The sequence below is a fragment of the Scyliorhinus torazame genome, chromosome 2 (genome assembly GCF_047496885.1).
Source record: "Scyliorhinus torazame isolate Kashiwa2021f chromosome 2, sScyTor2.1, whole genome shotgun sequence".
In the NCBI taxonomy this organism is placed as follows: Eukaryota; Metazoa; Chordata; class Chondrichthyes; order Carcharhiniformes; family Scyliorhinidae; genus Scyliorhinus; species Scyliorhinus torazame.
The window spans coordinates 164011251-164034808 of record NC_092708.1 but is presented as its reverse complement, the minus strand read 5'-3'; the positions used below and the strand labels follow the sequence as shown (position 1 = coordinate 164034808).

The window sequence follows — 23558 nt, the reverse complement described above, 5'->3', positions numbered from 1 at the left end:
CTGCTGGTCCAGTATTTTATTTGCATCGGAACTGGCAACGTGTCCAAGAAATTCAACACCTTAATTTCCTGCAGTACTGGGGGAGGTGCAACTCTCTCTGGTAAAGACTGGCCACTGCATTTGCCAGTGCTTCAGACCAGTGCTTGAATGTAATATTCGTTAGCGGTCAGAATTAACGGGCAACGCTGAATTCTTGCCAGTGCGATTGGTGGAATAACCTTATCTTTAAAAAGTCCCAAGAGTGTTTGTGGTCCGTAATAATGGTAAAGTGCGTCCCATATACATACTGATGGAACTTCTTTACTCCATTTACATTGTCAAGCCTTTTTCAATCTGAGAGGAGCATTTTTGGGCCTCAGAGGGTTCTTGAGACATACCCTGTAGATCTTTCAGATCCGTCATCCACTTTACGGAACAATACCCCACCGACACCACATGGAGAAGCATCACAAATAAAAATCAATTCTTTAGATGGGCGAAATGCACCAATAAATTCGAAGAATGTAACAAGTGCTTTACTCTGTTAAAACCTTTTCTCCGGGGCGTCTTCCAAACCCAACGTTGGTGCTTCTTTAGTAAGATATGAAAAGGGGCCAATAATGTTAACAAATTTGGTAGAAAACACCCATAGTAATTCACAATTCCTAAGAAAGACTTGAGCTCAGATGTGCTTCTGGGAACCAATGCCTCATTTATTTCTCTGATCCCGGCTTCCATGAGATGTAAACCTTGTGCACCGAAGCAATACCCCAGATTGGTGACCTCAGTGGCTTTAAAAAGTACGTTTTCCTTCTTGAGACATACTCCAGCCTCTTGAAATTTCTTTAGGACTTCCCCTAAATTAGCTAGGTGCTCCGCTTCTGATGATCCAGTTATCAAAGCATCATCCAGGAATTCGACAACTCACGACAGACCTTGCAATAGATTTTCCATTGTTCTCTGGAAAATAGCACATGCCGACAATACACCAAAGGGTAGGTGTATAGAATCATAGAATTTACAGTGCAGAAGGAGGCAATTTGGCCCATCGAGCTTGCACCAGCCCTTGGAAAGTACACTCTACTTAAGCCCACACCTTCACCCTATCCCTGGAACCCAGTAACCCCACCTAACCTTTTGGACACTAAGGGGCAAATTAGCATAGTCAATCCTCCTAACCTGCACATCTTTGGACTGTGGGAGGAAACCGGAGCACCCGGAGGAAACCCACTCAGACATGGGGAGAAAGTGCAAATTCCACACAGACAGTCACCTGAGGCCAGAATTGAACCTGGGTCCCTGGAGCTGTGAGACAGCAGTGTTAACCACCGTGCCACCTTGAATATACTAAAACAAACCTGTGTGCGTATTTATTGTAACATAATCTCAGGAAGCCGCATCTAACTCAAGTTGCTGATATGCGTGACTCATATCTAGTATAAGACTGATCTTGAACTAAATAGTGGAGGGGACGTTTCAGTTGTATGGTGAATTTGAAAATCAAAGTTAAAGGAGAAGGTAAAAGTGCAGGTTAATGACGAGGACTTTAAACTAGTTAAAGGATCCGGAGGCTCAGGAGAGGTTAGTTAAGTTTCCAGAAAACGTAACAGAACAGAGAGTAGAGAAAGTGGCAGGAATCTAACTTTTTAAAAATTTGTTTATGGGATGTAACTGGCTGAGTCAGCATTTATTGGCCACCCCTGAGGGCATTTAAGGGTCAACCACATTGCTGGATCTGGAGTCACATGTAGGCCAGACCAGGTAAGGATGACCGATTTCCTTCCCTAAAGGACATTAGTGAACCAGATGGGTTTTTCTGACAATCGACAATGGTTTCATGGTCATCATTAGACTGTTAATTCCAGACTTTTTTTTTTATTGAATTCAAATTCCACCATCTGCCCTGACGGGATTCGAACCCTGAGTTTCTGGATTACGGGTCCAGCGACAATACCACTCCACCACTGCCTCCCCTGAAAGAGCAAAAATGTGACAGATATGGGAAGGGAGGTGGTCAATGCAGGACCACGGGTGTTGTATCTAAATGCACGCAGTATATGGAACAAGGTAAATGAGCTTGTTGCGCACATTGAAACTGGCTGGTATGATGTTGTGGGCATCAGAGACATGACTGCAAGGGGATCAGGGCTGGGATCTAAATATACAAGGATATGTGTCCTATCGAAAGGATAGGCAGATGGGGAAAGGGGGCGGGATGCTTTTGTTATGAGGAATGAAATTAAATCAATAGCATGAAGGGATATAGGATCAGAAGGCATAGAATTTGTGTGGGTAGAAAAATCACAAAGGTAAAAAGACCCTGATGGGAGTTATGTACAGGCCCCCTAGCAGTAGTCAGGATGTGGGGCAGAAAATAAATCAGGAGATAGAAAAGGCATATAAGAAAGGCAATATTACAGTAATATTGGGGACTTCAATATGCAGTGGACTGGAAAAATCAGGTTGGTAGTGGATCCCAAGAAAAATAATTTATGGAATGTCTAAGATGCTTTTTTGGAGCAGCTTGTGACAGAGCCCACTGGGGAACAGGCAATTCTGGATTTGGTGATGTGCAATGAGGCAGACTTGATCAGGGAACTAAAGTTGAATGAACCCTGAGGGGGAAGTGCCCACAATCTGATAGAATTTACTCTGCAGTTTGAGAGGAAAAAGCTGGAATCATATGTAAGTTATTACAATTAAATAAAGGTAACTACAAAGACCATGAGGGAGAAGCTGGCCAGAATTGATTGGAAGGGGAGCCCAGCAGGGAAGACAGTGGAGCAGCAATGGCATGATTTTTGGGGTTACTCGGGAGGCACAACAGAAATTTATCCCAAGGAGGAGTAATGTGATAAGGGGAGGATGAAGCATCCATGGCTGGCGAGGGAAGTCAAGGACAGCATAAAAGAAAAAGCAGTCAAGGTGGCGAGGATTAATGGGAAGCTAGTGGATTAGGAAGCTTTTAAAAGCGAGCAGAGGACCACTAAAAAATAAATAAGGCGGGGGGGCGGGGGGGGGGGGGGGGGGGGGGGGGGAAGAAGATGAAATATGAGTGCAAGCGAGCTAGTAATATAAAAGAAGATAGGAAGAGTTTTTTTTCAATATATAAAAGGTAGGAGAAAGGCAAGAATAGACATTGGACCACTGGAAAATGAGGCTGGAGAAGTAATAATAGGAAACAAAGAAATGGCAGAGGAACTGAATCGTTACTTTGCATCAGTCTTCACGGGGAAGACACCAGTGGGACACCAGAAATCCAGGAGAATTGGGTGGCAGAGGTGAGTGCAGTGACCATTACTAAGGGGAAGGTTCTGGGGATAAATCATTTGGACCGGAATCATTACACCCCAGTATTGCAAAGGAGATAGCTGAGGAGGCTGTGGAGGCATTGGTAGTGATCTTTAGAATTCACTGGGAGACAGGGAGAGTCCCAGAGGATTGGAAAATGGCTAATGTAACACCACTGTTTAAGAAAGGAGGGAGGCAGAAGACAGGAAATTATAGGCCAGTTAGCCTGACTTTGGTCATTGGTAACATTTTCGAGTCCATCATTGAACATTGAGATTGCAGAGTACTTGGAAGTGCATGATAAAATAGGACTGAGTCAGCACGGCTTCTTCAAGGGGAGGTTATGTCTGACAAATTTGTTAGAATTCTTTGAGGAGATAACAAGGAAGTTAGACAAAGGAGAACCAGTGGACGTGATCTATTTAGATTTCCAGTAGGTGTGACAAGGTGCCGTATAGGAGGCTGTTAAATAAGTTAAAAGAGCCTATTATGTTAAGGGTCAGATACTGGCATGGATAGATGATTGGCTGACTGGCAGAAGGCAGAGAATGTGGATAAAGGAGACTTTTTCATGATGGCAGCCAATGACTAGTGGTGTGCCTCAGGGGTCGTTGTTGGGACCTCCGCTTTTCACAATATACATTAATGATCTGGAAGAAGCAACTGAAGGCACTGTTGCTAAGTTTGCATATGATACACAGATATACAGAGAGATAGGTGGCATTGAGGAAGCAGGGGGGCTGCAGAAGAACTTGGACATGCTCAGAGAGTGGGTTAAGAAGTGGCAGATGGAATACATTGTGGAAAAGTGTGACGTTATGCACTTTAGGAAGAATAGAGGCACAGACTATTTTCTAAATGGGAAAAGGCTTAGGAAATCAGAAGCACAAAGGGACTTAGGAGTACTAGTTCAAGATTCTCTGAAGATTTAAAAAACAAATATTTCTTTATTCTCCTTTTTCGCATTTTCTCCCCAATTTACACCCACCAACAATAAACAATAATCAGTAACAAAGATGTCAATCCCCAAATCAATAACAACGATCCCATCCTCCCACTAAACCCAAAACATTCACCCATATGTTCACATAAACAACTGACAACATAAACAACTGACAAACAGGAATCAGGAATCCCCCATTAACACCCATCGCCCCCCCCCCCCAACTAATGTTCGATGTTATCCAGTTCTTGAAAGTGCACAATGAATAATGCCCATGAATTGTAGAACCCCTCTGTCCTTCCCCTCAGTTCAAACTTTACTGTAGATATTTCAGTAAGCTCAGGGAAGGTGGTAAAAGAGGGGGAAGGGTGGCATTGTTAGTTAAGGACAGTATTACGTTGGCAGAAAGGACGTTTGATGAGGACTCGTCTACTGAGGTAGTATGGGCTGACGTTAGAAACTGGAAAGGAGCGATCACCCTGTTAGGGGTTTTTTATAGGCCTCCGAAAAGTTCCAGAGATGTAGAGGAAAGGATTGCAAAGATGCTTCTGGATAGGAGCGAAAGCAACAGGGTAGTTGTTATGGGGGACTTTAACTATCCAAATATTGACTGGAAACGCTATACTTCGAGTACTTTAGATAGGTCCGTTTTTGTCCAATGAGTGCAGGAGGGTTTCCTGACACAGTATGTAGATAGGGCAACGAGAGGCGAGGCCATATTGGATTTGGTACTGGGTAATGAACCAGGACAGGTGTTAGATTTGGAGGTAGGTGAGCACTTTGGTGATAGTGACCACAATTCGGTTACATTTTCTTAAGTGATGGAAAGGGATAGGTATATACCGCAGGGCAAGAGTTATATCTGGGGAAAAGGCAATTATGATGCGATGAGGCAAGACTTAGGATGCATCGGATGGAGAGGAAAACTGCAGGGGATGGGCACAATGGAAATGTGGAGCTTGTTCAAGGAACAGCTACTGCGTGTCCTTGATAAGTATGTACCTGTCAGGCAGGGAGGAAGTGGTCAGTAGTTGACAGTAACTTTGAAATTTAAAAAAAAATATTATTTAAAAAAAAGACAAATTTTAATTAATTGACGCAATGTCAGTTAGAGGGGTGCTGTGCTCTGACTGTGAGATGTGGCAGGTCCGGGAGGCTTCCAGCGTCCCGGATGGCTTCATCTGCAGAAAGTGCACCCAACTGGAGCTCCTCACAGACCGCATGGTTCGGTTGGAGCAGCAATTGGATGCACTTAGGAGCATGCAGGTGGCGGAAAGTGTCATAGATCGCAGTTATGTAAATGTGGTCACACCCAAGGTGCAGGCAGAGAAATGGGTGACCACCAGAAAGGGCAGGCAGTCAGTGCAGGAATCCCCTGTGGTTGTCCCCCTCTCGAACAGATAGACCCCTTTGGATACTGTCGGGGGGGATAGCCTATCGGGAAAACAGCAGCAGCCAGAGCAGTGGCACCACGGCTGGCTCTGATGTTCAGAAGGGAGGGTCAAAGCGCAGAAGAGTAATAGTAATAGGGGACTCTATAGTCAGGGGCACAGATAGGCGCTTCTGTGGACGTGAAAGAGACTCCAGGATGGTATGTTGCCTCCCTGGTGCCAGGGTCCAGGATGTCTCCGAACGGGTAGAGGGCATCCTGAAGGGGGAGGGCAAACAGGCAGAGGTCATTGTACATATTGGTACTAACGACATAGGCAGGATGGGGAATGAGGTCCTGCAGCAGGAGTTCAGGGAGCTAGGCAGAAAGTTAAAAGACAGGACCTCGAGGGTTGGAATCTCGGGATTACTCCCTGTGCCACGTGCTAGTGAGGCTAGAAATAGGAAGATAGAGCAGCTAAATACGTGGCTAAACAGCTGGTGTAGGAGGGAGGGTTTCCATTATCTGGACCACTGGGAGCTCTTCCGGGGCAGGTGTGACCTGTATAAGAAGGACGGGTTGCATCTAAACCGGAGAGGCATAAATATCCTGGCCGCGAGGTTTGCTAGTGTCACACGGGAGGGTTTAAACTAGTATGGCAGGGGGATGGGCACGGGAGCAATAGGTCAGAAGGTGAGAGCATTGAGGGAGAACTAGGGAATAGGGACAGTGTGGCTCTGGGGCAGAGCAGACAGGGAGAAGTTGCTGAACACAGCGGGTCTGGTGGCCTGAAGTGCATATGTTTTAATGCAAGGAGCATTACGGGTAAGGCAGATGAACTTAGAGCTTGGATTAGTACTTGGAACTATAATGTTGTTGCCATTACAGAGACCTGGTTGAGAGAAGGGCAGGATTGGCAGCTAAACGTTCCAGGATTTAGATGTTTCAGGCGGGATAGAGGGGGATGTAAATGGGGAGGCGGAGTTGCGCTACTTGTTCGGGAGAATATCACAGCTGTACTGCGAGAGGGCACCTCAGAGGGCAGTGAGGCTATATGGGTAGAGATCAGGAATAAGAAGGGTGCAGTCACAATGTTGGGGGTATACTACAGGCCTCCCAACAGCCAGCGGGAGATAGAGGAGCAGATAGGTAGACAGATTTTGGAAAAGAGTAAAAACAACAGGGTTGTGGTGATGGGAGACTTCAACTTCCCCAATATTGACTGGGACTCACTTAGTGCCAGGGGCTTAGACGGGGCGGAGTTTGTAAGGAGCATCCAGGAGGGCTTCTTAAAACAATATGTAGACAGTCCAACTAGGGAAGGGGCGGTATTGGACCTGGTATTGGGGAATGAGCCCGGCCAGGTGGTAGATGTTTCAGTAGGGGAGCATTTCGGTAACAGTGACCACAATTCAGTAAGTTTTAAAGTACTGGTGGACAAGGATAAGAGTGGTCCGAGGATGAATGTGCTAAATTGGGGGAAGGCTAATTTTCACAATATTAGGCGGGAACTGAAGAACATAGATTGGGGGCGGATGTTTGAGGGCAAATCAACATCTGACATGTGGGAGGCTTTCAAGTGGCAGTTGAAAGGAATACAGGACTGGCATGTTCCTGTGAGGAAGAAAGATAAATACGGCAATTTTCGGGAACCTTGGATGACGAGTGATATTGTAGGCCTCGTCAAAAAGAAAAAGGAGGCATTTGTCAGGGCTAAAAGGCTGGGAACAGACAAAGCCTGCGTGGAATATAAGGAAAGTAGGAAGGAACTTAAGCAAGGAGTCAGGAGGGCTAGAAGGGGTCACAAAAAGTCATTGGCAAATAGGGTTAAGGAAAATCCCAAGGCTTTTTACACGTACATAAAAAGCAAGAGGGTAGCCAGGGAAAGGGTTGGCCCACTGAAGGATAGGCAAGGGAATCTATGTGTGGAGCCAGAGGAAATGGGCGAGGTACGAAATGAATACTTTGCATCAGTATTCACCAAAGAGAAGGAATTGGTAGATGTTGAGTCTGGAGAAGGGGGTGTAGATAGCCTGGGTCACATTGTGATCCAAAAAGATGAGGTGTTGGGTGTCTTAAAAAATATTAAGGTAGATAAGTCCCCAGGGCCTGATGGGATCTACCCCAGAATACTGAAGGAGGCTGGCGAGGAAATTGCTGAGGCCTTGACAGAAATCTTTGGATCCTCGCTGTCTTCAGGGGATGTCCCGGAGGACTGGAGAATAGCCAATGTTGTTCCTCTGTTTAAGAAGGGTAGCAAGGATAATCCCGGAAACTACAGGCCGGTGAGCCTTACTTCAGTGGTAGGGAAATTACTGGAGAGAATTCTTCGAGACAGGATCTACTCCCATTTGGAAGCAAATGGACGTATTAGTGAGAGGCAGCACGGTTTTGTGAAGGGGAGGTCGTGTCTCACTAACTTGATAGAGTTTTTTGAGGAGGTCACTAAGATGATTGATGCAGGTAGGGCAGTAGATGTTGTCTATATGGACTTCAGTAAGGCCTTTGACAAGGTCCCTCATGGTAGACTAGTACAAAAGGTGAAGTCACACGGGATCAGGGGTGAGCTGGCAAGGTGGATACAGAACTGGCTAGGCCATAGAAGGCAGAGAGTAGCAATGGAGGGATGCTTTTCTAATTGGAGGGCTGTGACCAGTGGTGTTCCACAGGGATCAGTGCTGGGACCTTTGCTCTTTGCAGTATATATAAATGATTTGGAAGAAAATGTAACTGGTCTGATTAGTAAGTTTGCAGACGACACAAAGGTTGGTGGAATTGCGGATAGCGATGAGGACCGTCGGAGGATACAGCAGGATTTAGATTGTCTGGAGACTTGGGCGGAGAGATGGCAGATGGAGTTTAATCCGGACAAATGTGAGGTAATGCATTTTGGAAGGTCGAATGCAGGTAGGGATTATACAGTGAATGGTAGAACCCTCAAGAGTATTGAAAGTCAAAGAGATCTAGGAGTACAGGTCCACAGGTCATTGAAAGGGGCAACACAGGTGGAGAAGGTAGTCAAGAAGGCATACGGCATGCTTGCCTTCATTGGTCGGGGCATTGAGTATAAGAATTGGCAAGTCATGTTGCAGCTGTATAGAACCTTAGTTAGGCCACACTTGGAGTATAGTGTTCAATTCTGGTTGCCACACTACCAGAAGGATGTGGAGGCTTTAGAGAGGGTGCAGAAGAGATTTACCAGAATGTTGCCTGGTATGGAGGGCATTAGCTATGAGGAGCGGTTGAATAAACTCGGTTTGTTCTCACTGGAACGAAGGAGGTTGAGGGGAGACCTGATAGAGGTATACAAAATTATGAGGGGCATAGACAGAGTGGATAGTCAGAGGCTTTTCCCCAGGGTAGAGGGGTCAATTACTAGGGGGCATAGGTTTAAGGTGAGAGGGGCAAGGTTTAGAGTAGATGTACGAGGCAAGTTTTTTACGCAGAGGGTAGTGGGTGCCTGGAACTCGCTACCGGAGGAGGTAGTGGAAGCAGGGACGATAGGGACATTTAAGGGGCATCTTGACAAATATATGAATAGGATGGGAATAGAAGGATACGGACCCAGGAAGTGTAGAAGATTGTAGTTTAGTCGGGCAGCATGGTCGGCATGGGCTTGGAGGGCCGAAGGGCCTGTTCCTGTGCTGTACATTTCTTTGTTCTTTGTTCTTGGTCGAGCGAGGGAACCGTGGTTTACTAAAGCATTCGAAACACTTGTCAAGAGGAAGAAGGAGGCTTATGTAAAGATGAGACATGAAGGTTCAGTTAGCTAGGAAGGACCTAAAGAAAGAGCTAAGAGGAGCCAGGAGGGGACATGAGAAGTCTTTGGCAGGTAGGATCAAGGATAATCCTAAAGCTTTCTATAGATATGTCAGGAATAAAAGAATGACTAGGGTAAGAGTAGGGCCAGTCAAGGACAGTAGTGGGAAGTTGTGCGTGGAGTCCGAGGAGATAGGAGAGATGCTAAATTAATATTTCTCGTCAATGTTCACACAGGAAAAAGACAATGTTGTCGAGGAGAATACTGAGATTCAGGCTACTAGACTGGAAGGGCTTGAGGTTCATAAGGAGGAGGTGTTAGCAATTCTGGAAAGTGTGAAAATAGATAAGTCCCCTGGGCCGGATGGGATTTATTCTAGGAATCTCTGGGAAGCTAGGGAGGAGATTGCTGAGCCTTTGGCTTTGATCTTTAAGTCATCTTTGTCTACAGGAATAGTGCCAGAAGACTGGAGGATAGCAAATGTTGTCCCCTTGTTCAAGAAGGGGAGTAGAGACAACCCCGGTAACTATAGACCAGTGAGCCTTACGTCTGTTGTGGGCAAAATCTTGGAAATGTTTATAAGAGATAGGATGTATAATCATCTGGAAAGGAATAATTTGATGAGAGATAGTCAACACGGTTTTGTGAAGGGTAGGTCGTGCCTCACAAACCTTATTGAGTTCTTTGAGAAGGTGACCAAACAGGTGGATGAGGGTAAAGCAGTTGATGTGGTGTGTATGGATTTCAGTAAAGTATTTGATGAGGTTCCCCATGGTAGGCTATTGCAGAAAATGCGGAGGCATGGGATTCAGGGTGATTTAGCAGTTTGGATCAGAAAATGGCTAGCTAGAAGAAGACAAAGGGTGGTGGTGGATGGGAAATGTTCAGATTGGAGTCCAGTTACTCGTAGTGTGCCACAAGGATCTGTTTTGTGGCCACTGCTGTTTGTCATTTTTATAAATGACCTGGAGGAGGGTGTCGAAGGATGGGTGAGTAAATTTGCAGATGACACTAAAGTCGGTGGAGTTGTGGACAGTGCGGAAGGATGTTACATGTTACAGAGAGACATAGATAAGCTGCAGCGCTGGGCTGAGAGGTGGCAAATGGAGTTTAATGCAGAAAAGTGTGAGGTGATTCATTTTGAAGGAATCACAGGAAGATAGAGTACTGGGCTAATGGTAAGATTCTTGGTAGTGTGGATGAGCAGAGAGATCTTGGTGTCCATGTACATAGATCCCTGAAAGTTGCTACCCAGGTTGAGAGGGTTGTTAAGAAGGCGTACGGCGTGTTAGCTTTTATTGGTAGAGTGATTGAGTTTCGGAGCCATGAGGTCATGTTGCAGCTGTACAAAACTGGTGCGGCCGCATTTGGAGTATTGCGTGCAATTCTGGTTGCCGCATTATAGGAAGGATGTGGAAGCATTGGAAAGGGTGCAGAGGAGATTTACCAGAATGTTGCCTGGTATGGAGGGAAGATCTTATGATTGAAGGCTGAGGGACTTGAGGCTGTTTTCGTTAGAGAGAAGGTTAAGAGGTGACTTAATTGAGGCATACAAGATGATCAGAGGATTAGATAGGGTGGACAGTGAGAGCCTTTTTCCTCGGATGATGATGTCTAGCACGAGGGGACATTTAAATTGAGGGGGTGATAGATATAAGACAGATGTCAGAGGTAGGTTCTTTACTCAGAGAGTAGTAAGGGCGTGGAATGCCCTGCCTGCAACAGTAGTGGACTCGCCAACACTAAGGGCATTCAAATGGTCATTGGATAGACATATGGACGATAAGGGAATAGTGTAGATGGGCTTTAGAGTGGTTTCACAGGTCGGCGCAACATCGAGGGCTAAAGGGCCTGTACTGCGCTGTAATGTTCTATCTGTTTTCCAGAGTCAAGAATTCCAACAGATCCCTGCCACCACGCCAAGGTACAGGGTGGAGAGGCTGCTCTCCAACCCATCAGGATCCACCTTCGGGCGATCAATGAGGCGAAGTCTGCCTCTGCACCCGTTTCCAACCCTGGCTGGTCCGACACCCCGAATATGGCCTCCCGGGGGCCCGGGTCCAGTTTCACGTGCACCACTTTAGAAATTATCCTAAAAACCTTCTTCCAGTAATCCTCTAGCTTGGGACAGGACCAAAACATATGAACGTGATTTGCAACCCCCCCTCAAAAAAAATGTTCACATATCTTCTACTCCTTCGAAGAATAGGCTCATCCTCGCCCTCATGAGGTGTGCTCTGTCTACCACCTTCAGCTGTATCAGCCCCAACCTCGCGCATGAGGTGGAGGCATTCACTCTCCGCAGCACCTCACATCAGAACCCCTCCTCCATATCCTCTCCCAACTCTTCCTCCCACTTTGCTTTGATCCCTTCCAGCGGTGTCTTCTCCTCCTCCAAAATATCTCCGTAGACCGCTAACACAACCCCCTTCTCCAGTCCCCCTGTCGTCAGCACCTCCTCCAGCAATGTGGAGACTGGCTCCTCCAGGAAGTTCTGTATCTCCTTTCTAGCAAAATATCGTACCTGCATATATCTAAACATTTCCCCCTGCTCCAGCCCATACTTTGCTTCCAGCTCCTTCAATCCTGCAAACCAACCCCTAAGAAACAAATCTTTTAGTGTCTTAATCCCCTTCACTTCCCATTTCCGAAAATTTCCATCCCACCTCCCTGGCTCAAATCTGTGGTTCCCCCGAATCGGCATTTCCCTTGACCCTGCCCCCAACCCGAAGTGTTGGCGGAACTGCCTCCAAATTTTCAATGAAGCTATTATTACCGGACTCTCTCAGTACTTCCCTGGGGCTGTCGGGAGCTGCGCTGTTGCTAGTGCTTTCAATCCTGACCCCCTGCACAAACTCTCCTCCATTCTGACCCACTGGGAATCAACCCCCCTGACCCAGCTCCGCACGTTCTCCACAGTCGCCACCCAGTAGTAGTACAACAGGTTCGAAAGACCCAAACCCCCTGCCTGCCTTCCCCTCTGTGGCAGCACCTTTCTAACTCTGGCCACCTTCACTCCCCATATGAACGACGTAATCCTTCCCTCAATCTCTCTGAAAAAAGCCTTTTGCAGGAAAATCGGCAGGCATTGAGAAATAAACAGAAATCGTGGCAACGCGTTCATTTTAACCGCCTGTACCCAACCCCCCAGTGACAGAGGGAGACCATCCCACCTTGCCAGATCCGCTTTTACTCTCCCCACCAAACTAGAAATGTTATACCTGCGGAGCCCCCCCCACTCTCGGGCAATCTGCACCCCCAGGTACCTGAAGTGAGTCCCTGCCCTACGGAATGGCAGCCCCCCCACCCCTGCCCCCAACCCGGCCGAGACACCACAAAATACTTACTCTTGTCTAGATTCAGCTTGTACCTCGAGAAAGACCCAAACACTCGAAGCAGCTCCAATATTCCCCCTATCGACACACTCGGTTCCGACATGTATAACAGAAAGTCATCGGCATATAAGGATACCCTATGCTCTATCCCCCCCGCACTATTCCTTTCCATACCCCCGAACTTCTTAATGCGATGGCCAACGGCTCAATCGCGAGTGCAAACAGCAGGGGGAACATAGGACATCCCTGCCGAGTCTCACGGTGGAGAGTAAAGTATCTCGAGCTGATGTTGTTTGTGCGGACACTCGCCCTCGGTTCCTTATATAATAGCTTTACCCAATTCACAAATCTTGGTCCAATCCCAAACTGCTCCAGAACTGCCATCAAGTACCCCCATTCTACCCGGTCAAACGCCTTCTCAGCATCCAATGCCACAACCACCTGTTTCCTTCCCCTCTGCCGGTGCCATAATGACGTTCAATACCCTTCTAATGTTTGAAAAGAGCTGCCTCCCTTTCACGAATCCCGTCTGATCCTCACCTATCACCTTCGGGAGGCACTCCTCCAGCCTACCCGCCAGTACCTTTGCCAATATTTTTGCGTCCACATTCCGAAGTGATATGGGCCTATACGACCCACACTCCGTCGGATCCTTATCTTTTTTTAGCAACAGGGCGATAGATCCCTGTTCAAACATCCCCACCATCAGGGGTGCCAGCTTATCCTTGAATTTTTTATAATATTCCACCGGAAACCCATCCGGCCCTGCCACCTTCCCCGACTGCATCCTCCCAATCGCATCCTTTATCTCCTGCTCCACTATCGCTCCTTCTAATGTAGCCCTGTCCCCCTCCCCTAACCTCGGGTACTCCAACCCATCTAGAAATTCCTGCATCTCCCGATCTCCCCCAGGTGGCTCTGACCTGTACAATCTCTCATAAAATTCCTCAAAACCTTGTTAATCAGATCCAGCGCCACCACCAACTTCCCTGCCCTATCCCTCACCTGAAGAATTTCCCTTACCGCTGTTCCCCTCTGGAGCTGACCTGCCTTATCTCCATGTTCGTAAACTGCACCCCTTGCTCGTCTCAGTTGGCGCACCGCTTTCCTGGTAGATAGTAGGTCAAAGCTCGCCTGTAGTTCCGTCCTCTTTTCCAGCTTTGCTGGGTCCCCACCTTCTGCATAACTCCTATCTATCTCCAACATCTCATATATTACCCTCTGCCGCTCCAACCTCTCCTCCTTGTCCACCCTGGCCTTAAACAAGATCACCTCCCCCCTCACCACCACCTTTAGAGCCTCCCAGACGACCACCTTCGACACCTCACCCGTACAGTTGAAACCTACATATTCCTCAATTACCTTTTCAATTTTGTCACAGCACACTTGGTCCCCCAAAAGTTCCACATCTAATTTCCACCCCGGCCTCTGCGCTACCCCCTTCTCCAGCATCATATCCACCAAATGCGGAGCATGATCTGACACTGCAATTGCCGAGTATTCCGACCCCTTAACCCCAGCCAGCAAAGCCTTCCCCACCACGAAAAAGTCGATCCGCGAATATACCTTGTGGACTGCCAAGAAAAACCAGTACTCCCGCTCCCTCGGGTGCAGAAACCTCCAAGGGTCCACCCCTCCCATTTCCACCATTACCCCAGCCTTCGCCCCCCCTGATGGGGCTGGCGAGCGCGGCCGTGACCTGCCCAACCTTGGCTCCTGCACCAAGTTCCAGTCCCCCCCACTATCAGTTCGTGTGTGTCCAAGTCGGGGATGGCCCCAACACCTTCCTCGTGAATCCCACATCGTCCCAATTAGGGCCATATACACTTAACAGCGCCACTAACCTCCCCTCCAGCGCCCCTGTCACAATCACATATCTACCCCCCTGATCTGTCACCACCTTCTCCATCTGGAAGCGTACTCTTTTGCTGACCATTACCGCTACCCCTTGAGCCCTTCCGTCAAGTCCAGGGTGAAACACCTGACTCACTTTAAGTCTCATCTGGTCCTTCACCCTCAAGTGAGTCTCCTGCAGCATTGCTACATCGGCTTTCAAACTTTTAAGATGCGCAAGCACCCTTGACCTCTTGACCGGACCTCCTAACCCCCTCACATTCCACGTGACTATCCTAACTAGAGGTCTCTCACCCCCCCCCCCCCACCCTTCTTATCCACCATCATCATACCACCGGGCCCTGCCCCATGAGCCTGACCTGCCCTTATCCATTATTAACTTCGAACCCCTTTCCCCCCCCCCTCCCAAAAACGCCCCCTACATTTCCTCTCGAAAAAACATCTCCCAGCATCAATCCTTTCCTCCCCGCCCCCCCCTCACTCGCCTCGTAGGCCCATCGAAACCTGCTAACCAGGCTCCAATGTACCCAGCCCTCCTCTCGCCTCACCTCCGTTCACTAGCCGACTTTAGTTAGCTAGCGTGGGTGGCTCCCTCCACCATGCTATACTGTCCCCTCCCACCCAGTCCCAGAGAAAGAAAAAACAACACTCCAACCCATACAATTCACTAAAATGAGATATAACCGTCGCAACACAGAATGCCAATCAACCCAACTAATAACTTGAACTCTGTAACAATGTGATGAGAAGTAAATTACAATACACGTCAGCAAAAAGAAAGTTATAACATTTGTGCATTTTCCAGCTCCCCAATCACAGTCCACAGTCTCTCTTCCAGCTCCGCTCCTCACGTCTCTCCCAAGCCTTCTGCCCTCACGAACACTTCAGCCGCCTCCGCTGTCTCGAAATAAAAGTCTTTGGCACCATACGTCACCCTCAGCTTCGCCGGGTATACCGTACCAAATCGCACCCCCTTCTTGTACAGTGCCGCCTTCACTCGCCCACTGTAAAGTCCTGGTAGATCCGAACTCCGGCACCATCCCACTGCACCACTGAAGCTTCTGCTTCGCCCAGCTTAACACCACCTCCTTCATGCAGTACTTATGGAAACAGATGATTACTGCACTTGGCGGCTCATTCACTTTGGGCTTCGGCCTTAACGACCGATGAGCTCGGTCCAGTTCGTATCGAGAGGGGTTCTCCCCCATCAGCTCCACCAACCTCTTAGCGAAGTACACTGTTGGCCTTGGACCCTCTATCCCTTCGGGCAAGCCCACAATTCTTAGATTGTGCCGCCTCGAGCGGTTCTCCAAGTCCTCAAGCTTTGCTTGGAGCCTCTGTTGGCCTCCACTACCCTTCGCAGCTCGTCCCCCATTGAGGTGAGCTGGCCGCTGTGCTGCGACGCGGCCTCCTCCACTTCCTTCATCTTCTCGCCCAGCTCTCTCACCTCGGCCGATGTCCGTGCCACAGCTACTCTCACCGGGGCGATTGCCTCCTCCACCAATTACTTCAATGTGACTGCCGTCTCCTTCCTCAAAACCTCCATGTGCCTCGCAAACTGCTTTTCCAGCTCCACCGCCATCACCTCGGTCATCTTCTCCACTGTAAGTGGTGCGGCCCCACCATGTGGTCCGGCCTCCGCCATCTTGTCAGCACTTTTGCCCGTCGTCTCGTTCAACGGCGAGCCCGCATTTCCTCCCTCGACGCTGCTTTTCGTATCCTTTAATGGCTTATTATTTTTCCTTTTTCTCACCCTTCCTTCTTCAATCTCAAATTTTTTTAAAACTTCTTTCTCTTTTTTTTGTATACCTCCAGAATTTCCCTGGGACCGGGCTCAGTCTTCTTACCACATTCTAGGCGGGAGCCATCCGATGTGGGACATCTCACCTACATCGCGCCCTTGCTTCGGGCCTGCCGCCTCGGCCTCCGCTTGGCTCCACCCCTGTCGCTACCTTCCAGTTTTCAGAGGAGAGTAAAAACAGAAACAAATCTTTCTCTTTTCTGCTCGTGGTCTTTGAGGCCTTCGGCTTTCAGGATGCTCCTTGGGGAAACTGGTCACGATCCCCGCTCCTCTTCCACGTGCAGACCCCCCGTTGAATCCACCGGGACCAGTCTCTCCCCTCCCGCCTTTTCAACCCCCCAGCTCCATGAAACGGAGCTTTGATGCTGTCACAGGGCGAGGGAGGCAGGGCCGACCCCGGAGAGGTTCCCCCCCCCCCCCCCAAAAAAACGTTGCGGAGAACCCCCGAAAAAGACCGCGATATCGCAGACCGGCGGGAGCTTCTTCCAAACGCAGCCGCTCCGCTCGCAGATGCCACCGGAAGTCATCAAGATTCTCTTAAGGTTAACGTGCGGGTTCGGTCAGCAGTTAGGAAAGCAAATGCAATGTTAACATTCATGTTGAGAGGGCTGGAATACAAGATCACAGATGTACTTCTGAGGCTGTATAAGGCTCCGGTCAGACCACAATTGGAGTATTGTGAGTAGTTTTGGGCCTGTATCTAAGGAAGGATGTGCTGGCCTTGGAAAGGGTCCAAAGGAGTTTCACAAGAATGATCCCTGGAATGAAGAGCTTGCCATATGAGGAGCGGTTGAGGACTCTGGGTCTGTACTCGTTGGAGTTTAGAAGGATGAGGGGGGAATCTTATTGAAACTTACATGATATTGAGATAGTGTGAACGTGGAGAGGATGTTTCTACTAGTAGGAAAACCGAGAACCTGAGGGCAAAGCCTCAGACTGAAGGGACGATCCTTTAAAACAGCGATGAGGAGGAAATTCTTCAGCCAGATGGTGGTCAATCTGTGCAATTCTTTGCCGCAGAAGTCTGTGGAGGCCAGATCACTGAATGTCTTTGAGACACATGTAGCTAGGTTCTTGATAAATAAGGGGATCAGGGATTATGGGGAGAAGGCAGGAGACTGGGGATGAGATAAATATCAGCCATCATTGAATGGCGGAGCAGACTCGATGGGCCGAGTGGCCTAATTCTTTTCCTATGTCTTATGGTCTAATTTATGGTCTTGTGGACCTCCAACCAGCTTTGTGTACAAGTCTTCAATATTGCGGATTGGATACTTATCTAACTGAGCCTGATTAACTGCTAATTTATAGTCTCCACTGATGTGTCAGGCTTTTTGACGGGGACTATGGGTGCTGCCCACTCGTGAATCCGTGCCCAACCTTTCTCTCAATTCAACTGTCTCAATGAATGACTTGGAGCCGGGCGCTTGGGGATATGAAGCTGTGTATTAAATGGGGCCCATGCGTGCTCAGAAGAATTGTCTTTCTCTTCCCCTTTTCATTGGTTTGAAAAAAGTAGCCCAAACGTTTAATGTGTTGTGTCCAATCCTCCATAGATGCATCAAAAGGATCTTTCCATCTGTAAAAGGGCGTATCTGCAAATACTCCTCTGTTGCTCAATTTGAACTGAACAGCAATGTGACTTAATACTCATGATCTTGGGACCGTGTTTTTAAATGTTTTTATCCTTGTCACCAATATAATATTTACCATTCACCAGTTAGGTAAACAACAACTGTAACATTTATATTTACATAGAAATACAGTGCGGAAGACTGCAGCCTCGTGACTGCAAGACCGCTTCCAGAATCAAACTGATACAGAAACCCACACTTGCTAGGGTGATGCGCCACCCTGCTTAGCCGGGTCACATGCCCGTCTTAGCAGACCGTCCCATAAAGGGGACAAATCCCACACCATTTTTCGGGAATCATCAGTAAAATGGGGGCAGCCTTGCCATGGATGTGTTGCTGCTCTGCTCTCTCTTCCATGGGTGATGAAACGGCCGATACCATGATGGCTGCTCTTTGTCCTTTGAAGCAGGCTCTCTCTTTGAAAATCCCACCTTCTCCCTGTGCTAGCCCTGTGCTAGAAGCTAATTGGGCACTGACCTTGACCTGAGGTCAACTTGTGCCCCTTTCTTCCAAAATCATGCCACATATCTATTTCCAACCTGGTACGGAGCCAGGATCCAGATCTGTCAATGTCGAGTTCCTTGACCCAGAATGAAAATCCAGCCCTGCGGGGTATTGGTGAGACACAGCCTTTGAAGCTTGAACAGGCGTTAGCACTCAATGGGTTTTTCCACCTGACATGACAACGAGGGTTTTTTCACAGTAACTTCATTGAAGCCTACTTGTGACAATAAGCGATTATTATTATTATTATTTATAACGCAGCAGCAGTGCTCAAGTGCCAAGCCCTGACCTCCACGTAACACTGAGATAAACATGAAAAAGCAGCAGCTCTTCCTCTTTACAAGCGCTGCTGCTCCATCAGTTGGTGTTCAGCCTCCACACTCCAGGGTTTGCACAATCTGTGAGCAATGGGAGATAGCTCTAGCGTGGGAGATAGACACTAGTAACACTTGCTTGAGTTTCAGTTGCCTTGAAGTTCTTAGTTGCAAATGAACATGGCAACATTCTCTGATTGCATTATTATTACATTTGACTGTTTATTAACTCGCATGAAAGCAGGAAGACTGATAATAAACTGCCTGTTTAATGACTTTCTGAATTGTTAAAGCACCAGTTTTCCTTTTCCAAAGGTTGCACTTAAGCCCCTGCTAATCAAGGTGAAACCATTGTGTGCTCATAAAACATAACAACCCTATATGCTCAGGATGAAAGCTAATCATTCATTCATAGCCATGATATTTATCATCTTAAAGAGTCATTGTTACTTTTTGTATGTTTGTAAACAGAGTAGTGGAGCCATTAAGTATTATTTCTGTGCAAAATACAGTACAAATGCCTTTTACAGTACTGCATAATCACAAAAACTTTAAAGTGAAGGTTTGGTTGCTTGATAGTGCAGGTGGTTGCAGCATTGGCAGGTTCAGCTACCACCAAACACTAAAATACTTTATATCTGCTATTCTGGTGAAAGGTCGTTGACCTGATTGTTTCCCGTTTCCACAGATGCTGGCTCGATCTGCTGAGTGTTTCCAGAATTCTGCTTTCATTTTATATCCCCAATGCTCATTACTAGATTTCTTGCAGTGAGGTTGCACCTATTTATGCTTACATTGCTTATTTTATGAGTGTTCATAGCATTGTATGTCCTGAGCACTGCTTAAAATAAATCTGGCAACAGGCTATATAGGTGCATTTGTGCTGTTCTCTATTCCTTTAATGTCCAATGTCCGTTGATCTGTGGAGGAGAGTGCAGAGGGAAGACGAGGCAATTTCCCCAGCCAGAGGATGTTACTGAGCAATTCCTCAAATTTCCTGTGGGCATCCCCGTTATACAGCATCATTTGAAGGGAGCTGGTGTTAGGTTTCTCATGATTGGGTAATTATAAGCGCCCACAAGGGGAAATTAAGTAACAGTGGATTTTTAGAAAAAAGAGACCAAAACCAAGTAATTTTTATATTTTGATGGTTTTTTTTGACTTTCTGTTCAGGCCAAAACATGGCTTCCCCAAGAGTGGGTTTCCGCCTGGCTGTCTGTTTGCTGAACATTTCTGAAGCTAGAAAGCAAGACATTGTGGAAAGGATTGCTGAAGCTGCACTCCGTGATAAGCCAGGTACATTTAGATTTTTTTTATTGCTACAACCACGTACAAAATATAACTACCTGAAATGTTTGTAAGACATTTTTGTGCCCTGATTGCAGGCCAGAAGAAAACACAGACAACTGTGCTGAACATATTTTCAGATTATGACTATAACAGATCTGTCTTAACTCTTGCTGGTCCTATTGAAACATTAGGTAAGATTTCACAACATAGTTTTGCTCTTAAAAGTACCATTATTTTTATAAACTTAATTACTTCTGAGCAGTTCAACTCCATACCAAGTTCAAATGCCAGGCTTGATTGACACTCAGATTCTGTTCCTCAGGGAGGTTTGACATTTACAAGATGGCGCACTAAGTGGAACGTTATTTGCTTCATGAGATTCCTAGTCATATTGGTGGGATGAAAAGAAGACAATCTGGCAGTACCAGCTGCCTTGCAGAAGCATGGCCCTACCAAGCTGACTCGAAATCTCATTGGTATTCCCACCTAGTAAACTTCCTGGACTGGGTTCTCTGTCCCGGGATGCCCGTAATGCGTTCCCCGATGAGATGGAGAATCGGGCGTCAGAGAAAAATTGGAGAATCGGACGTCGGAGAAAAATCGGGATCGACGCTGGGTGCGTGCACGATCCGTGCCAGCAGGCGGATGTAAATAAATGCAAATGGGTCTTTGTTATGGGCCAGGGTTTAGAAAACTCCAAAGTATATCATGGAGTGCACCTGACCTATAACTATTTCTTGTATTTGGCTGGGATGAGCACAAGAGCCTGTCTTTCAGGTGTTATTCAGCAGCAGTCTTAGGTGCTTTTAATCAAAAAACAAGCGGATTTCCCGGCACTCGGGCCAGCAAAACTGGCAATGAAATTCAACATTAATTGGTCCACTTAAGGAGGCATCACGGGCTTCTTGCCGTAAATAATGCCTCCCCAACCGAATTGCCGGGACCGCACTTGCCAGCCCCCCACTAACAAACACGAGCAGCACTGAAACTGCCCTTGCTCAGCCAACGTCAGCCAGCTTGCAATAACGGTGCCGAGGAGACCGGCCCCAAGATTCGTGGACGCTGACCTGGGGAGGGTCCGAGACGTGGTGGAGACCAGGAGGGATGTCCTGGTCCCCTGAGGGGCCGGAAGGTGAGCCACAAGACAGCCAGTGCTGCCTGGGATGAGGTGGCGACAGCAGTCAGCTCCAACAGTGTGACCTAGAGGACTGGCCAGCAGTGCAGGAAGAAGGTCAACGACCTACACCGGGCAGCATGAGTGAGTAGACACCAATGCTCCCCCACTCCCCCAAGGGAGAATCCACCCACACTCTCGAAGTGACCAACAGCCCTCCTTCCCCCTTCTCCCCAACCCCACCCTCACACACCCCTCCCACCACTGAACCACGTGTGCGGCTAATGATGCTCTCTCTGTGTGTCCTCGGGAAAAGCGCTCCCACAATCGGCAGACGAGGGCCCAGACTGGCGGAGGGATACCAGACATAAGAATCCTCACCTCCTTCGAGAAGCGGGCTCTGGAGGTGACCGGTGTGACCCAGGACCAGTGATCACCAAAGCGGAGGCAAGCGGACACGGCAGAGGTGAGGAATCACCGGATCCAACCGGGGGACCTGTCAAACGTGAGTAGTGATTGCCTTACTGACTGACCCATCCCTCCCACTGACCACACGTCCATTCTCCTGCAGGTCCTCCAGCCGACGGCACCGGGCGGGTTGGAAGGACGGCACAATTAGGAGTGGGGTATTGTACAGCACATTAAACAACCTTTTGCACAACCATTATGATGCCTCTCATTTTCTTCCGCAGGGTGACTCCCAGACCTTTGCCCATCTCTCCAGGCAAACCCCCTCCCCCCTATGCACCCACCCACCCTCCACCGTGGGCATGTCCCCGGAGCTGTGTCCCATCCTGTGGGTGTTTGGATGCTGGCTGCTGCGTGTGTGGTTTTACCTCCCGCAGTGTTCAAGCACAGTGTCCAGAAATAAAGGTGCGATTGGGATGATCAGCAATAACTCACATGCCACATGCCCACCCATGGGAATCCACTTGGCATGTGTGAAATGCTCACTTGCCCATGATTACCAATTCCCTATTAGCGACAGCCCTGAGCCGCGCAGCCAGAGATCTCAGCAGTCGGTGGGGGTTATGGGTGATCGGTGGGGCAGACGGGCAGGGAGAAGAGTTGCCCCCGGAATTGGGTTGGGATCCAAAGGTTGGCATGGTGATGCCGCGAGTGATTGCCCCCCCCCCCCCAAGATCCCCCCCCCCCCCCCCCATCCCCCACCCTCCCATGGCAGCCCACAACTGTGGAGGGGCCCCACCTCCCGCCGAGCACTGGGGTGGAAGCCCAGCGCACCCGGGCTCTTTGTCTGAGAGCAAAGATGACTACTCACCTCCTCGGCTCCCCACGGAAGCCCTTCTGCCTGGTTCACATTTTTCAAAAAGAGTACTAATCGACGCCACTGTGAGCACTTCCTGGGGAGGCCGATGATTGACTGGAGGCCATTGGGATATGGGGTCACGCTCGTTAATTGTGTGGAAATGGGGCAAAGGTGGTGATCATTGGTTTTTCGCCGCGCTATGGCGAGATCCCGATTTCGCCTATGGGAGCTGGCCGCTTATATCGCAAACTGTTTGGCGTCCGGTGCGGATCTCATTTTTGTCCTCTCCCGCTTTTCACCGGCCTCGTTACGCTTGAGCGCGAGACGGAAGATCATGCCCAAAGTTTGGAGGTGGTCGGCTCCAGTGACGCCTGTGGCACTGACCAGCATTGTGAGGTCTCATGCCAGATTCTGCAATTGGAACCTCATTTATGATGCACAGGCAAGTTCCCCTCTGACTCTCCTGGTGGGCCGGTGGACGGGCAACTGATTCGTCCACCTGCCCTCAGCTGACTGGTTTGAAGATTCCTGTGCCATATGTAAACACCAGTCCAACATACTAGTATCACTCTCTCCAGCCCACCTGTTTTCACCAGACCATGTAGAATGTCATCAAACCAAAGGAAAAAGGCAAGCAGATGCAAGAAGAAAGTTGTTCCTCGATTCAACTACCTTCCTCTAAGTCCATCACTTGCAAGATGTCCATGGACCTCTCCCACTTCCTCTGGAGTCTTCATCCATCCCCTTCCAGTAAATGATATGGTATCCCTTTGACCCACCTTTTTTCTGAGCTTTCCATGCCACCTTGTTGAGGTCCACCTTCCTTCCCCTCGGTTTTTTCCTCTGCCTTCCATTGTTGATCTTCTTCATCCACCTCCTTGCCCCTTTTGCTGCCATTGTGAGCCCTCACCCTCCCCACCACCACCCACAGCCTTCTTTCCACATTGTCCTCCTTGTCTTTGTCAGGCCTCCATCTTCCCCACCCATCTCACCTTGGACTCCATGTTTGGTGGAACATGGGACCTTTGTTGCAGTGGCTGAATGAGTCCCACAGCACAGTCCTGTTCAGTTAGACACTGGTGTGTGGCACCAGGGGGAAGGAG

The 23558-nt window shown here is 48.4% G+C and overlaps 1 protein-coding gene across 4 annotated transcripts in view; it reads left to right on the top strand.

The window, feature by feature from the left end:
- The window catches only part of ftcdnl1 (formiminotransferase cyclodeaminase N-terminal like 1), a 44808-nt gene that overhangs the window by 5671 nt on the left and 15579 nt on the right, over nucleotides 1-23558 (top strand). For 3 of the 4 annotated variants that reach the window (XM_072479065.1, XM_072479047.1, XM_072479075.1), the window contains 2 exons: nucleotides 19958-20080; nucleotides 20170-20265. In XM_072479065.1, coding sequence (XP_072335166.1) covers nucleotides 19966-20080; nucleotides 20170-20265 — 211 coding nt within the window. In that variant the 5' untranslated portion in view covers nucleotides 19958-19965. The remainder of the gene's footprint in view (nucleotides 1-19957; nucleotides 20081-20169; nucleotides 20266-23558) is intronic. The other variant, XM_072479056.1, reaches the window with a different exon arrangement.